Consider the following 17,865-nt stretch of genomic DNA (forward strand, 5'->3'; position numbering starts at 1 on the left):
GCTGGTACGAAGAGATACGCTTGCCTCTCCTCTTAGTACTTTGGCTCAGAGGTCTGACCATTGATCCTGCGGTGCACACCCCGATCAATCGGACAGAGGTTTGGATCCCTCCCTTTGCTCTTACGACCGACCATGGAGGCATTCCAAGGTTGACGAACACCAGTCTGTTCACAAACAAAAGACTCAGATTCCACCACCACCAAGAAGTAAGTCTTCCTATTGTTAAAGGACCGAGGGTTTGTATTACGTATCGGAACAAATGACAATTTGTCGAAAATTGCATTTTTCCTAACTATACAAACCTGAGGTCCTTTACATATAGTCCCACCTCATACCACCCCTCACTCTGCAACTTTTTGCATGGGCCTAAGCAAAAGTGATTCGCCACGCGCGCACGGACCGGACAAGCAGTTAACTACCGTTCTCCCCTTGTTCGAAGCTTACGACCGTCCCAGCTGCCGCTAGTTACCTTCCTATTGTTAAAGGACCTCAGGTTTGTATAGTTAGGGGAAAATGCAATTTTCCGACAAATTGTCATTTTATGAAGAGCGTCACATGCTTATTTTAGTTCGTATGGGGCTTTCATATATCACATTATGTTGACGAAACTTCAATCTTTTGAATGGTATGCTTGGAGTTGTAATTGTATTCTTGTTTCACCATTTAAATACCGAATGAATATAACCTGTCCAGCGTGATAAGGGTTGGTAGTCGCTGGTGTTTCCCCCTATAGGGTAAACAATCACGGACGATCCACCATCATCACGCTGGCCAGGTCTTATTCACTCGATATTTAATTGGTGAAACAAGAATACAATTACAACTCCAAGCATACCATTCAAAAGATTGAAGTTTCGTCAACATAATGTGATATATGAAAGCCCCATACGAACTAAAATAAGCATGTGACGCTCTTTGTAAAATATGTTTTCAAGGCAGTTTTGAAATCCAATGTGGCGGCTACCGTGTGGATGGAAGGGTCTGGTCAGTGATGGACACCATCTTTCCCAGCCTTCCCAGCACTCATTTGAACAATGTTAGCGTATATATGTAACGTTTATTGATCTTACTCAAGATTGCAGTTGTAATCAGCACAATAAAACAACATTTTATTGCCTATATTAGTAAAAGTATGAAACTTGTTATTCCCGGGGTCGTGGTTTGAACTGAATTCATTTTTACCTTGTAATCGGTGGTTTTATCCTTACTGCCATCACAACTGAAACTCCACAGTGCTTAGGTATATGATTGTTATTATTTATATTTTGGTTTTAATTCACTTATTGTTTATATTTTGGTCTTAATTCACTCCACATTGCACTTGAACCACGTTGCTGTTCCTGGTTCCTAAGCGCTCACTCCACAAACACAGTTACGTGCAGCAGACGACGACGCTGCAAAATTTTATTCTTAATTGTTTACTCTACTCATTATTTAGTTCAACTTTACTTTGTTATTTCAAAATGTTTATTGTTCTGATACGTAATACAAACCATCGGTCCTTTACAATAGGAAGGTAACTAGCGGCAGCTGGAGCGGTCGTAAGCTTCGAACGAGGGATTTTGGTAGTTAACTGCTTGTCCGACAGTGTGCGCGCCGCGTGACTGGGAGGTGAAGAACCAATTTTGCTTTCGGCCCTGTTGGTGGAGGATGTGTTCGACATCGCTCTCTGCCCGCTTCATCGTTGTATGCTTTGGTTGTGTTTTGGTTTCTTCAAGTTGGTTTGTCAGTGTTGTGAAAGTGTATTGTAACGTAGTGACTTTCTTTATTCTATTATTATAACATTGTTTGTTCATGAAACTTACCTGTCAGATATATATATAGCTGTATTTTCTGAAGTCCGACAGAATTTTAAAAACTTCCGACACACGCAGTGGTCGGCCAGGTGGTTAGTACCCATTCCCGCCGCTGGGAGGCGGGTATCAGGAACCATTCCCATTTTCTATTCATAATTTTTCTGTCGCTGGTGCTGAAAACACCTGTTTTCAGTACCTCCGTCTTAGGATTTTGGAAACTTCATTGCCCTAAGTATCCTAATTGTCTTTTGATTTATTTACTTGGATTTGTGGCTAGGCATACGCTATCTTAAATTGATTTGAATTTGATTCATTTTTGCATAAAATATCTGAATCTAGTTAGGCTAGTTTCAGACGGGGTTGTCTGCAAAGATAGGGTGTGGCTACCGAAAGCTTCGGTAGATCCGCACTTGGTATGTACGAGGGGTATGGGTCTTGCTTCTTTGTTGAGATTTGTCATGTAAGGAGTGTGAGACTTTGTCTATTCCGTAAGGAAGACGTATGATTCGTATGTACGCAATTAATCAGTAAACATGTCTAATTCCGTAAGGAAGACGTATGATTCGTATGTACGCAATTAATCAGTAACAAAAGTCAGGGTAGTGAACCTGCTAACCTTCCTGTAGACTTTATTTTGCCTAACCCTGTAGTATGGCCTACGGGCTATGAATATGTCTACGAGAGGTGCTCGCTCTCTCCTTCATTGCTGGGAAGTGCTACTTCTGTAATTGTACTCCTAACCCTGCAGTGTTTTGCCTTCGGGCCCTAAGCAGTGTCTGTAGAGGGAATTGCCCTTTCTCTGATACTCTTTCGATTCGTATTAGAATTGAAAGTGCTTGCTTTAGAGAGAAAAGTGAAGTGCAGAAGTGCAGTGATACCCCTTGTGTAGTGGAGGGTGCGTCAGATCGGCCTCGTTTCGCCTCTAGGGGCCGGGACCTCTGCTTGACTCCCAGGACCCGGGGAGGGAGCAATGTCGAAAGCCTAGAGGGTTACAAGGAACCCCCACCGATCTGGCGTGCCTTCGGCAGTTTTCTGATGAAACCAATCCCCCAGACTGCCAAAGTGCATGCGCGTGCACGAATCCTGAAAGATTGCTTCTCGTCCTCCGAAGCGTCCTCCCCATGCAGGGGTTGGAGCTTTCGGAAGGACTCGCGCCCTCTAAATAGAAGCTTTATAGAAGAGGACGCTTCACGTCCTCTCTCTCTCTCTCGTTATGCGTTTCAGTGAGAAGTAAGAAGGGCGAACGTCGCCTGAACTCGTGTCCGTCTTTCCACCGAGAATACGTAAGAGAAGTCATAGTAGCAGGAAGCTTTTGAGAGCGGACGCCCAGGGACGCTCGGGATGGACTCCAGGCGCGCGCGGGTGCAGCCAAGTGCGCGCCAGTGGACGCCAATGCGCGCCAGTGGAGCTGCGCCAGTGGACGCCAAGCGCGCCCAGTGGGACGCCGAGCGCGCTCCAGTGGACGCGAGCGTGCACCAGCGCACGCCAGGTGTGTCGCCTGGCTGAACGTTTCTGTTGAACTCTTCAAGCTCTTGTTTCAGATATGGGCCTAAGATGTTTATCTCTACCTCCGGTGATACCTTCTACCTCACCTGCAAAGAATGTGAAGTAGGCAGTGCTTCGGAGGAAGTTTAAAGTGAACAGACAACTTCTTCTTCGAAAACCCAGCAAGACATCGGGTTTCGTGAATTCAAGAGGTCTCTGTCAATTAATATTGCTTTTCGCATAGGTGGATGGAGTTAAGGAAAGCTCAAGGGAAGATCTCGTTTGCTCTACCGCAACCTTTGCCATTCTGCCAATAAAATTTAGTTGCCACTACCGCAGTCAAGACTTTGCGATAAGGCAGTTACGGGTTATGTAAGGCTCGATGTCCTGCACGTCAGGACTCTCGGCAACGTTCAGTGGGATTCTTGCAAAGCCACTCATCAAAAGGACGCTCTTCAGGAAAAGCGCAAGACAGGACTTTCCTTTGCCATACTGCCAATAAATTTTAAGCTTTTAGCAGGCATTAGTTGTGATACGGGAGAGGAAGCTGGTTGGAGAGTTTCTTCCTCTTCCCAGGATAATTTTGCAAGCTTTTTAGCCCATCTGAAAGGTTTTTCAGATGATAGATTTTGTTAGTTTTCTAGTCGGGACTACACGCCGAATTGAACATCGTCGTTCTACCTGCCGTAAGCCCAGTCTCTTAACAGGATTCTTGCCCCTTCCTCGTTTGAGACGGAATCGAAAAAAAATTAAATGCTTGACTCCCTGGATTACGTTTTGTCAATTCAGTGACTTTCCCCCATTGACAATATACTTTCGTTTTGTCAAGTAAGTGGGTATCCCCTCATTGACAAAATATCTCTTTGTCCCGTAAATGGTTAGTTCTCATTGACAAACATCTCATTAACTTGATATTGCGTAAGCGAATAAGCTCTTATTGACAAGATTCGGAGAGCTCTCATTCGTCATTCGCAGACTCGTACAAGAAATAGACTTGAGGACTACGTCAATGAACGCTTATGTCCAGTAGAACATAAGAAGCTTGAGCTGACTGCTTCGATTCTCTTAAGTTTGTTCATGAAACTTGCCTGTCAGATATGTATGTAGCTGTTATTTCCGAATTCAGCTATCTATATGTCTGCCAGGTAAGTATGAACAAACTTTATTGTGATATAATTTCATATTTTGCCTTGCGTTATTTTACTTCTGGTTGGTTCAAGTCATATACGCTTGCTGTAGTTACCTCTTCGGATGGCAACCGAGAGGTCTATTGTCTATTTTAAGGACATTTAATCGTTACTCCCTGCAGCCTTCCAGGAGTTTCCGAGTTATCTTTTACCGTTGTATGGTAGTGTTCTGACGACACAAACGCATCTATATATTAGCGTTTTCTGTTTCGCTTAAATATCACCAGCTTGAGAGTCTTTCTGCTCAAAAAAATAACTGACCTATTTCTTCGTAGAATAGGGTAGCTGGCAACCCAGACATAAAGTTAAGAGACGACGTTCGTAAGCTGCTGGCTGCTGCTGTCACGCTGTGTCTGTTCCTCCAGTCCAACCGAGCCAGTAACAGATCAGGGAGGGCGCTGTCATGCGCGGTAGGTTACTGTCTCTCTCTCCTGCGGGATTGAACTGACTAACCGTATCTCTGTGCTGGCGGTTACGTCTCTCCTGCGGATTGACTGACTAACTGTATCTCTGCCCTACAATCACGGACTTTAGCCTAAGATTGAGGGGATTTCTTACGTGAATGAATAAACGTTGCATTCGTTTTGCCTTACTATGTTCACAGAGTTATCTCTTAATCCTTTCGGTGCTCGTTACCGCACGGTATAGAACTACGAGTCTACCGCAACATTGCACTTTTATATGCTCTCCTGCTTAGGCAAAGCGCAGCCTTATTAGGGAAGTAAGCATACTCGGGGAGGGAATGGATGAGCTTGCTGGGGACCATTTCCTTCTGAAGAAGTTTGTTTCCCCCCGAATAGACTGCAATTCAGACCACAGTTTTATCCTACCGGGAAACTGAAATATTATTCAAGATCTAGGAATGATTCTGAACATCTCTCAGTGCTTTTTATCACCTAGGGTGATAGAAAGAAGGTGCCGGACATCTTGATAGGGTTTCAGATGTCTTGGATCTTAATCTGAAAGAAGTAAAAGCGATTCGGTAGTCCCTCCATCCTCGTAACGAGTTTTGGGAACCAGTGGTCCAGATCAACTCTGATATTCCACAGCTCTCTCATATCTTAAGAAGTATCTTCTCGGTCCCTGTTCGAGTTTTACGAGAAAGCCTATTATAACAACAGGCGTTAGAATGTAACGATCCTCTAGAGGTTTCGTTACAGGATTGCAAAAGTCCGTACGAATCGTCTAGATCGACGGCAGCAACTATTGACTTCGAGTGGAATCTTTCTTTAGAAGTAAGTTTGAGAGTTGTGGAGACTTTAGGGACGCCCTTTCATTCTTCTCTTCGATATGTTGAGGACGAAGAGGCTTCTTCTTTTTTGCTCCCTTATTCTCGATCCGGGATCGGTACCATTAAACGCCATCCTATGATATTGAACGGGGATGGATATTTAGTCTCTTTCCCCTTTTTTCAATCTCTTAGGAAATGTAATAAGAGGATTTAAGAACGTCACAGGGAGCGACAATGACGCTCATCGCCCAGTGTTGGCCTTCAGGATCCTGGATTCACAGAGGTCACATACTTCCTAGTTCACTTTCCAAGGACCTTTTCCGAGAGAGTCGGTCTACTCTAACTCGAAAGGTACCTATAACTACCTATATACATCTCCGCTCTGAGTCTGACTACGTTCAGGGCTATCAGATGTTGACAGGAATAAGATTACCGTCTTCCATTTCCGTCTGAAGAATGGGATAAGCTGCGGCAGTCACAACTATTAAAGAATACGCAAATATGTTGTTGACGGCCTTTGGGCTCAGAGATTTGCGTCTGTCAAACAACAAGCCCTTCACGATCTTTGAGTTCTGTGGAATCTCGAACCTCGCTCATCATCTACTTTTTGTCTCACCTGTTTTCTCGGAGTCAGAACACTCGTGCGAGATCAGGCGACATATAGTAGCCCTGAGTTTCTTGTTGACGAAGTCGGTTGCGTTTATACACCCCCGATGATCGTGTAATCATGAGACCAGGTTGGACTGTCAGGCATTCTTCCTTCGGGACTGAATCGCCTTTTGCTCCTCGCTCCTTTCTCCTGGCACCAGAAGCTCGATCAGGAGTTGATTCGCTGACGACGTTGGGTTGCGTTGATACACCCCCCAAGGTTTGCTTAGTTGAATCGCCCAGGCAGTCCAGACACTCATCCTTCAGCGAAGAATAGTGCCTTATGGTCTTCAGGTACAGCCTTGCTGTCCTTGATTCGTCTGACTGGTCAACTGGTCGGTCACCTGACTTTAGTACAGACGGACTGACTGTGCATGTCCAGATCGAAGCTTTCAATATGGAACTTAGACGTAGTCTGAAGTTCTTGATGTCAAAGCATTCGAACCTCTCCTACCTGTTAACTTCTTGCATGTGATCAGGAAGGCCTTCTTCTAACCACCCTAGATACGACAAAAGAGGGTTAGTGAGATTTTAAGCCATCGTCACAAGTTTTGGCTTTAGAGAACACAAGGCGGTGTGCTCTCTAACCCTTCCGTTGTGGCCTAAGAATGGTAACCCGTTTTGTCCTTGGGCCAGGAGCTTGGAAGCAAGGATGGCACAAGTTAGTGGGCAGGAGCCAGAGAGAGTCCTGTGCCCTGTCGGGTCTCTCAAGTTTTATCTACATAAAACTCAAGAAAGTCGAAGTCATTCGGGCAATCTGCAGTGTTCCGAAAAAGACCAGACTTGCCCATATCGAAGAACAGCCTGGCTTTAGTGTTAAGGAGTTCTTTCAAAAAATGCTCTTCATTGTGTTTGCACAAAGATTTGAAATCTTTTTATCTGAATGCTCACGAGGTGAGGGCGCGGCCTCGGAAGCATTTCAACAGAGCATGGCACTCAGCAACATCCTGAGTACCATGTTTTTAGCGAAGCACTCTGTGTTCACTTCACACTCCCCTCGAGATGTGAAGATGGCATATGAGATCTGCTGCTCGCTAGGGCCATACGTGTCTGCAGACACAATCTTGGGGGCAAGAAGTACCACTCATCCTATCCTGTAGAAAATGGTTAGGAAGAGCTCTTAATTTAGTTGTTGAGGTCGCCGACAACGCGACTTCTTAACTCTTAAGCCTTAGTTAAACACCCTTAACTTTGGCTAGGTTGGTCAGGTGGTGATATATATTTTATTTTATATATACTATATTTATTTTACTTCTTAGCCCTCATGGTATGGTCAATATGGTCTAGTCACGTCGTGGTCTCGCCCCTGTTGACAGATCATCTGGAGTGCACCAGCTATATAGGTCCTCTACCTCGCTGGCAAACTCTAGTAGCACAAGCAGACTTACGTGGCAGTAACCACGAAGCAGCTATGCTAACAGGTGGAACCAAGATGTAAATCATCTGCATGCATTTGTTTCCCAAAATCCTTCTATTCTGTCCCTTCCCACCTCCAAAGGTGGGATTCAGCTATATATATATCTGACAGGTAAGTTTCATGAACAAAGTGATATTGTTATGATACAATAAAGTTTGTTCATACTTACCTGGCAGATATATATAATCAAGTACCCACCCACCTCCCCTCAGGGACAGTGGAAATAAAAATTATGAATAGAAAATGAAAAAGGGAATGGTTCCTGATACCCGCCTCCCAGCGGCGGAATGGGTACTAACCACCTGGCCGACCACTGCGTGTGTCGGAAGTTTTAAAATTCTGTCGGACTTCAGAAAAAATACAAGCTTATATATATATCTGCCAGGTAAGTATGAACAAACTTTATTGTATCATAACAATATCATATTATGGATCCTCGGGCAATGGAGCTATCCCCCCCCCCCCCCCCCCCATAAGCCGTAAGTGCGGGGTCTTTCGTTCTTTCCCCGAAATTGATCCTCATGTCCTTTGCGCTCGGTGCCGGGGGCGTGAATGCTCTCGGGCCGAGCCATATAATTTTTGTTGTAATTGGTCGGAGGTGCAGTGGGTGCTGTACGAGGGTAGGAAGAAGCGTAGACCTGCCAAGGAGTCGTCGGAAAGCTCTCCAGCGACTCCCTTGGTTACGGACACTTCGTCTTCTTTCCTGCCCCCGGCTCAGCTCCCGCGTATGGTACCTTCCCCTGGGGGGGGGGTGGTTTCTCGGTCCTTCTCTTCTCCCGATCCATCGAGCGTAGAGGAGGGCGTGAGGTACCCCGATGTGCAGTTGTATTGGGGGTATTCTCTTCGCTCGGGGTGGGATTTGCCCCCCCCCCCCCCCCCCCCCCCCCCCCTGCACGAGGGGAACCCATCCTAATTATCCGAATATTGCTTCCTCAGGTGCTTCTGCTGCGGGCGACGACCTCGGCCAGGTGTGGGTGTCACTGGGGCTCCAGGGCACGCCGAGCGTCCAGGGGGCTGCTCCAGCCTCTGGCGGGTGCTGTGCCGGTCACCCATGGAGCGGTGACCACCACTACCACCACGATCTCGACTCCAGGGTACGCCGCCCCTCCTCACCTGGTTTACACCCCTCGTGATGTCGGTAACGCCTACGGCTGCCGTGCAGGGCCCGATTGCTGCCGTGCCGAGGAGGGGTGTGCCTCCCCCTACGGGTTCTTCGTGCTGCCAGCCCCGGTCTTCCATTGCCCGAAGAGCTTGCCCCTGGACCTGCTGCCGGCACCCAGGATGTCGCTGGCTGCTGCCCCGTCTCCTGGAGTACCTGCTGCTGCTCCTGCTCCTGCTGTTCCCGCACCTGCTGACGTCATTCCAGCCCACGGTGTTGCTGCCCCAGACGCTGGTCCTTCCGGACAGGTGCAGCCGGGCCCTGTTGCTTCGGCAACAGCAGCCCCAGCTCCATCCTGGATGGAGGACTTGACGTCTGTCCTGAGGTAGCTGACGAAGAAGAAGAAGAAGGGGAAGGTGTCGTCGTCGTCTTCTTCGTCGCCTGCTGCCGCCTCTTCCCCTTCGACTCCCAAGGCTTCCAAGCCGAGGAAGAAGGCTGCCTCCTCCCCTCCTAAGAAGGCTCCCTTGGGAACTTCTTAGGGCCCGTCCCACTCCGGTGGGACGGGGTTTTTTTCCGCTGGTCCTCCTGCTCCATCTCTCCTTCCGCAAGGAAGAAGAAGACGGGGACCAGAGGGGTACCGGCTAACACCGGTACTTCCTCGCCTGGTGCTAGAGGCTCTGCCACTACACCAGGTTCCGGCTCAGCCTCTCGTCCGTGAGAGGTACCGAGTGTACGGTCACCCACGGGTGGCCGTGCAGCCAAGACCCAGACGCCAGAGCTCGCTCGGCTCCAGGATCAAGGCACGGAGCGGAAGGCTGGCGAGAGCCGCTCAGGTGACTCTCGCTTGACCAGCGATCGCTCTCGTAGCGACCAGCTGGTTACCTGGGTTGCTGTGACGGTCCTAGACCGACCACGGGCGGAGGCTGGTAAGAGGTCCCCTCGATCGCAGGACCAGCGGTTCGACGCGCCGTGAGAACGGGCTCCGGTCCCATGGCGACTGTGGTCTCTGCAGGTCCCCTGACCGCCACTCCCACTGTGACCGGATGGATAGGGGGACCAGCAGCAGCTCCCCTGACGCACGGGACCGGGGCCGCTGTTCTCGGTCCAGCCGCTCACCCCAGGGGAGTGGCATGACCAGGCCTGCAGCTCGATCGCCACCGTTGACGATCGCCTGCAGCCCCCCAAGCACACTGGTTCTGCCGGTGAGCGAGGGGGGGAGCGTCAGGTCTTCCTCTCCTGTTCCTCCAACTTACTCGGGTTACACCAGGAAGGGCGAGATAACAAGGAGTGATCGTGAAGGGGTGCGCCCCCCCACGACCCCGCCACGACGTCCTACGTGCCAGGCATGGTCTTCGGATTGACCAGGTCGTATGCGCAAGTGGCAGGAGGAGACCAGGAGGGGTCTGCCGCTGTTCCTCCCTCTAAAGAAGGAGGGTCTCAGGAATCGCTCTTGCTGGAGGGGCTTGATGGTCCTCCTACTCAAGATGTGGGCATTCCTGAGATCCAGAGGAATTTTGCTGATGTCATTGTGCTGATTCGTCAGCACAATGACCTCTGGGAGTGATCGCCAGCTGCTGGTCCAGACCAGCAACTCGACATAAGACCGACGCTCCGTTCCTTGGTCCAGCTTTTCTCTAAGAAGCCGCTGGGCCAGACCTGCAGCTCGATCGCCACCGTCGGTTGGCGATCGCTTGCAGTCCTCCCAGCCTACTAGCATGCTAGTAGGAAGGGTAGGAGCATCAGGTCTCCCTCACCTGTCCCTTCAACCTCCTTAGGCTACACCGGGAGGAACGAGGCAACCAGGAGTGACCGTGAGGGTGGGGGTGCTGGCAAGGACGAATGACGCTTCCCAGACTTGGAGGGACCATCACCGCTGTTCATGTGACGGTCTGTCTGGACCACGCATTCAAGAGAACAGGGCGCGCTCCCCCTTCGGTCCTCTTGAGAGGTTTCAGCCTCGACGGGGACCGGGATGCGTCGGAGGACGGTATCGGCTCTCTCCTATCAGGCGCTCGATCAACCCCACCCAGACAACGTTCACGGTGGCGGCAGATGCTTAACCTACAGTACGAGTTTGTAACTCTCCTCTGGAAAACTTTTTCCCAGACTCTGAGAGGCCATCGCCGCAAGGGGATGTCTGCTCCTACTTGCTTCTCCAACTGCTAGTTCCACTGGGAAGGCGAGCGAGTATCCAATTCCTCCCCCATTCCCTCTCTCCTTACGGCTATGAGGGACAGGGGAGGGATCCTGCAGAGTTTTCTCTGTAGGATTCCACGTTGGGGACAGCGTTCCTGGGGGGGACCCTCGGGTCCTACCGGACGTAAGTCCCCGTCGTTGAGGAAGGATCCTGCCCCATCCTCGATTTCTGCAGGAATCAGGAGGACCACCAACCGATGATTGTCTAACGAATTCGGTGGGGGTTTCGCCGAGTGCTTAGAATTCTGCGGAATTTCTAGCACTCAGAGTGTTCAGGTTTTTTACAATCTGCAGACACTTGGGCGAAACCACGGTCCAGAGTGGGCTAGACGAGAATCCCCGATAATTGTTACTACGATAATCGGGAATCTCGCTGAATGCTCTAATTCCTATAATTTCTAGCACGGCTGCTGAAGGAAGAATATCTCACAGTAGGCGACCAACCCTGGGATAGAGAGAACGGACGGGAACATCCAGTTTGGCTTGAACTATCGTCTTCGGTATTCTTTTCACCATTGAAACTTTCCTTCGGGGAAGACTTCTCTTTCACTCTCTTGATTAGAGAATGAAGGGTGTCGGCTTCCAATCCTTTATTCTCATTCCTCGAATGGAAAAGAATTTAGGATGGAGGTCTTTGTACAGGAACCTACAATTATACTATGTATATTACCCTCGCGACATGATTCTGTTAATCAGTTGAATTGTCCGGGGTGTAGGCACATACCGTTGTTAACTCTACGGATTCTGACCGAAACGAATAGTTTCTTAATTAAACTGCAACTCGGGACTGCCTGCAACCTCCCAGGAGTTACCAGTTTCGATTTTGAGATACTTATGGTATTGTTACGACGACAACACCTCAGCTTTTGTATTTACCGAAATCCATTTCGTTTGAATACAATTGCTCAAGCGTATTTTTTTTACGCTCGATGGTTCTAGCTGAACGCATTCCTTAGTGGAATGGATTATCTGGCAACTCAGGATGACGAGTGAGCGAGAGCTAACTGTGTATTTGACTGCCGACCCAGCCCAGTACCAGCTGGCTCTCCGAGATGCACGGTCAGTTTGTCTCTCTCCCCTACAATGATTGACTACCGAACCGTATCTCTGCCCGACAATCAATCACAGACTTAGGTCTCTGATTGACGGGGATTCTCGCATACATGAATGACCATCTCCTGCATCGCCTTGGAGCATTGCAAGAATTTTCAAACAGAGATATCTCATGAACTCTATCATCTTTCTGTTTACCGCACGGTAACAGAAGTCTGTAGCCTAGTCTCCCGCTGCATCGCACCCCTGCAATAATGCGGAATGATTTCTTCAGACATCTGAGTTTGTCTTCTAAAAATATCTCGTATTTGTAGGTGTGCAATTGTTCATTGTTCACCCCAAATTACAGATGTATAACGGAAGACATTGCCTGCTTCCCGCCCTGCCAGCTCTACTTACAAGTATTGTCCTCCCTGGATAACCTGAAGAAGAAGATGATCAGCCCATGAGAAGCAGTTCTTCAGGCAGTACTTCCCTGTGTTTTCATTACTGAAAAGCGCCCCGCTTTCATTGCAACTACAACTCTGAACCGAACAGCAATGAAATAGTGGTTTAGCGTTTTCAGTCCTTTGTAAGCACAGGTTCAGAATCTTGAGAATTCTTCTCTCGATTCAGCTGTGAAGACGTAGGTGGCATTCACCTTCCACCTTTGTCTTCAACGACACATAGTGTTGTTTCTCCTTAGCTGAGAGTCAATTACTATGAAAATTCTGTCTTGCCATCAGGGACCTCGGTCTCTAGAAGGCAATTGACTTTCGCCTGTTGGGCACATGCCTTAAGAGAATCATCACCTCGCCGTCCGGCATCGGTGGCAAACAAATAGACGATTTGTATGGTCTCTCGGCATAACCCTTTAAAGGCGAAGGTCACATGACTTGCTCGGATGCTTGGACAACTTGCCTCACACTACCGAACGTAGTCAGTTGGCAGCTGTCAGAGCGCCCGAGTCAGTTATGAGCTACAATGTGGACTTAGCTCGGTTGTTCCAGATCAATCATTACTTCGTCCTACTAGCTTGTCCCAGTACCCATACCATCGACACCCACCATGGGGAGTCGGTGTCCTATCCACTATGAAGATGGAGAGACTTCGCCGCAGGGGGAAACGAGACCGCCAGAGACTTCGCTATAATGGGATATGAGAATGCGAGACACTTCGCTGCAGACGGATAGACCAGTATGGGTACTGGACATCACAGAGAGGGAACTGCATGGCTTTTCCTGCGAAGTCAAGCATCCAGGGGATGGGGATCTGTGACGCTCGATTTTCATACCGAACTTCGTAGCAAAGACTCGGAGTCCTTCGGTCCCTGCCGATCGGTTCGAGTTCTTCACAATCCCTTCCCTAATGGACTTCACCACCTTCGATGCGAAGAAGATGCTGCTTTGTCTTGTGAGGGTGCGACGGCGCTATCTGAAGCAACTTGACACCTCAGGTCTGAGTGTTGACACGTCTTCGTTACCACCGGGATGACCAAGAAGAAGTTACAGGAACACTTTCTTGCTGGCTGCGTGAGTTGATCAGGAGGGCGTACGAAGCTGATGGTAGCGACGACATCCGTACCCTTCGTCCGAGAGCCCACGAAGTCAGAGATATTGGTCCTTCCTTCACGTTCCTCAAGAACTCCGTGGTGCAGGTACTGAAGGCAGGGGTCTGGGCCAACCAGACCACCTTCACCTCCTTCTACCTTCGGGATATTGCCCCCAGGTCCTTGGATACTTTTTCCTTGGGACCCGTGGTGGCTGCTCAACATTTTGTGTAGCTAACCCAGCCCCTAGCAGGCAGAACAGCATCGATTCCTGGTGTGACTGTAAAATGGATGAGTGAAGAGAGAGTGACTGGCTCCTCTTCCCCATCTTTTTCTCCCCTCTACCTGTGGGCAGAGGGATACGGTCGTCACCCTGCTGGAAGGATGAGATGCAGGTAAGCTACTCGACCGAGCCCCATCCTATCCCTTTCATTAGGGATAGGAGTGAATATCCACCACTTCCCCCAACCGGGGGGGGGCGGGGGGGGGCAGGAGTGGAAACCAACAAGAGACAAACCCATAACTTTATGTTGCCTCTTGCAACAGGAACAAGTTCTTGCTTGCTAGTTTTAAGAGATACGCTTGCCTCTCTTATTACTTGGGTCCAGAGGTCTGACCATTGATCCTGCGGTACATACCCCGATCAATTGGGCAGAGGCTAGGATACCTCCCTCGCTCTTACGACCAGGGAGGCAATCCAAGGTTGGGCAAACACCAGTCTGTTGTACCAGAACAAATGACAATTTGTCCAAAATTGCCTTTTTCTTAACTATACAAACCTGAGGTCCTTTTACATATAGTCCCACCTCATGCCACCCCTCACTCTGCGTGTTTTGCCTGGGCCTAAAGCAAAACTGATTCTTCACCTCCCAGTCGCACAGTGCACGCACTGTCGGACAAGCAGTTAACTGCCGAACTCCCTTGTTCGAAGCTTACGACCGTCCAGCTGCCGCTAGTTACCTTCCTATTGTAAAAGGACCTCAGGTTTGTATAGTTAGGGAAAATGCAATTTTGGACAAATTTTCTCTCTCTCTTTTTTTTTTTTTTTTTTTTTTTTTTTTGCGAGGCCTCACATTTATTTAATTTTATTTTATTTATTTATTTATTTATTTATTTTTTTGCAAGGCCTCACATTTATTAGGATAAGACTAGTTGAGGTGGAGGTATTCTTAGATTTTATTCTTTTAGCTAGGCTTAGACTGTGGGTGCTGCCAATTGTGTTTTTCTGAGGTCCTAAGCTGGGTGAACCCATCAACATATAGGCCTAAGCTTAGGTTGGATTAGCTCAGGCCTATGGTGTTTTACCTCGTGTCTAAATTGAGCCAGGATAGTTAATTAATAATAGTGGTTTTTTAAATTTAATATATGAGCCTGTGATTCACTTTTATGGTCATTCTTAGCCAGATAGGCCTAATTGGTACTTAACCTTATCTTTGGTGCTATGTCCAGACATTGTACATAGCAGAACAACTATATTCTGCACCATTACTGTGAGGTTGTATGGTGGAAGAAAACTGATAAGGAATGTAGCTGAACCTGTCAGAAATGTAGCTGAACTGGTCAGAAATGTAGGTGATGCATAAAATGTAATATAATTAATAGTTAAAAAGTACGTAGTAATAGTGTGAAAAAAGATCAGTTGCTAAAATAATTGTGAAGCATGGAATGTAAGCCGGGGGAAGGCCAGTTACTGGCTGCATCGTAATCATTCTTAATGTAACCTAACTTAATAGCCTATACTCTAGCTATGAAAGGTTGAGGCGCTCATACAATTAGCGGCCTTGACACGTTTCCCATCTTGCCAAAGGAGGTATTTAATCCTAATCCAAAATGGTAAATTTCCAGGGTTAATCTCAAGGTTAAGGTTAATCCTGAGAGTGGACATATCCAAGCGTACTGTCCAGCTATTTTGCTTTTATTCACAAGTGAATTCGTTTTAAAGTAGTATATGCAATGCGTATGTATGCTTACGCTTAACGTATGCACTTATACATATAAAAGGTATATACAGTGGTCCCGCTGTATTCGCATATATAATATAAAATATATGCACAGTAATTCTAGATCTCCATCAACGCTTTCCACTGATTCAGGTAACCACGCTTCAAGCATATCATTTTGGGTGGATTAAACTCCCGTCTGAAAGTTGCTGGATGACCTCCCACCTAAGGATCGAGTCTCCTATATAAAAGTGAATGGTAACTTTACAGATAGTGAGGGGTATTCCCCCCATTTACACGCCCATAACCACCCATTAATGACCATGTTACCAAGGAAATACTCCTGTATAAAAAAGGCTCTGGTTTCTCTACAAAATTACTTTAAAATTATTTTCATTTTAAACCTTTTATGATATACCTTACCGTAAAAAATTTGATTTTTAAACCTGAAGTACTGCATTAAATAATGTGTTATTAATTGTTGATTGTATGATGAAAGCTTATTTATATGTGTGCCTTTTTCTTTTGCAGGTTAACAGAAGTTGCCATTTATGGTTTAAAATCTTGAACTGCAACTATACAAGACATTCAGATTTTATATGAGTTTTAATTTACATGGATTATATATCAACAAGTATTTGATTATAAAAATTTGAACAATGTTCACATGGAAAGGAGGACGTCTTCTGTTACTTACTGTTCAAGTTCTTCAACTAAAAAGGTGCTAAATTCATTGAGGAGGCTTGCTTGTATCTGCTTTATGAGTACACCAGCCATCATGTTTTTCTTATACTCCAAGCTGAAGATTATGAATGACTGCTCAATTTTATTGTGTAGAATCTATCATTGCTTGCAAGTACGAGTTCAGTGATTTTGTGGAATTCCTTATGATGACAGTTGAAAATTTTAAAATTGAAAGCATTTACCCCTTTATTTTGTATCCGATTTTGTTTGAATTTTGGAAAACGTAAATATTAAAAAGTTAAAAGATGGGTGATAAGTGTGTTGTTTGTGGTGAGGCGGATCAAGGGAAACCTCTCTACAAGAAGCTTGGATCTGGCGAGTATAATGTGGAAGTTATAGTTGCTCTACGAGATCTTGAGTTGACAAGTCTTCCAGAATCTGCGAAGGCTGATCATTACATCTGTTGGGATTGCGATGAAACCATACTGCAGGAATATGGAAGGTACGTTGTTTATGCTAAATTTTATGAATAGATTTTCAGATTTTTGTGCTGCATTCTTTTAAAAAAGCAGTTCTGTTGCTTCTTTTAAAAGTAGGAATGGCTTATCATCTTTCTCCAATATCTATTTCCTTTGGACATGCACTAGGTAAGGACAATGATTTGCACAATTTGTTTTATTAATGATACTATAGGAATACTAGATGATTGTGGAACAATTTCAGTAGAACTTATAATATTTTTGTTTCAGAAGTGTTGAAGTAGCATTTCTGCCAAATTGCCGGTTTCAAGTAATTTTGTTGAGTTTTCTTATGTAACCAACAAAGGGAACTTTAATTTTAGTATAGTATGAGAGAGGGTGACAAAGTGTGTTCTACATCTCGCATTAACATTCACTTGGTGATAGTGGGTGTAAATTTGAGGACTGATAGGTGTACTATACATAAAATCATGATTTCATACAATCAACTTACCTGTCAGATATATACATAGCTAAGACTCCGTCGTCCCCGACAGAAATTCAAATTTGTTCATGAAACTTACCTGTCAGATATATATATAGCTGTATTTTCTGAAGTCCGACAGAATTTTAAAAACTTCCGACACACGCAGTGGTCGGCCAGGTGGTTAGTACCCATTCCCGCCGCTGGGAGGCGGGTATCAGGAACCATTCCCATTTTCTATTCATAATTTTTCTGTCGCTGGTGCTGAAAACACCTGTTTTAATGTATGACACTTACCTGGCAGGTATATATATAGCTATATTCTCTGTTCCACCTGGCAGAAATTTTCAAAACTCGCGGCAATCGCTAGTAACCTATTAGTAGTTCAGGCAACCACCACCCCGTTACCGTGGCGCTAGCGCTAGGAACCGTTCCCAATTGGGCCAGATTTTCTCTGCCAGCCGAACCGGCAACATTGTTGGTGGTTCCCTGCTAGAATTTTCATTCTCGTTGCTGACTGATCTTGGATTTTGGTATTGTACTTGGAAACGTTAGCTTGGCATTCGCTTTGGATTGTTCTTTAAGATGTCTGACACTGGAAGTATGTTTAGAGTGTGTGTAAAAGAGGGGTGTAAGGTAAGACTGCCGAAAGCTTCGGT

The 17,865-nt window shown here is 46.7% G+C and overlaps 1 protein-coding gene across 3 annotated transcripts in view; it reads left to right on the forward strand.

Moving 5' to 3' along the window:
• Window positions 1–17,865, forward strand: part of LOC135216159 (uncharacterized) — a 109,919-nt gene that overhangs the window by 15,481 nt on the left and 76,573 nt on the right. For all 3 annotated transcript variants that reach the window (XM_064251272.1, XM_064251274.1, XM_064251275.1), the window contains exon 2: window positions 16,112–16,766. In XM_064251272.1, the coding sequence (XP_064107342.1) occupies window positions 16,570–16,766 (197 nt within the window). In that variant the 5' untranslated portion in view covers window positions 16,112–16,569. The remainder of the gene's footprint in view (window positions 1–16,111; window positions 16,767–17,865) is intronic.

The sequence above is a fragment of the Macrobrachium nipponense genome, chromosome 6 (genome assembly GCF_015104395.2).
Source record: "Macrobrachium nipponense isolate FS-2020 chromosome 6, ASM1510439v2, whole genome shotgun sequence".
NCBI lineage: Eukaryota > Metazoa > Arthropoda > Malacostraca > Decapoda > Palaemonidae > Macrobrachium > Macrobrachium nipponense.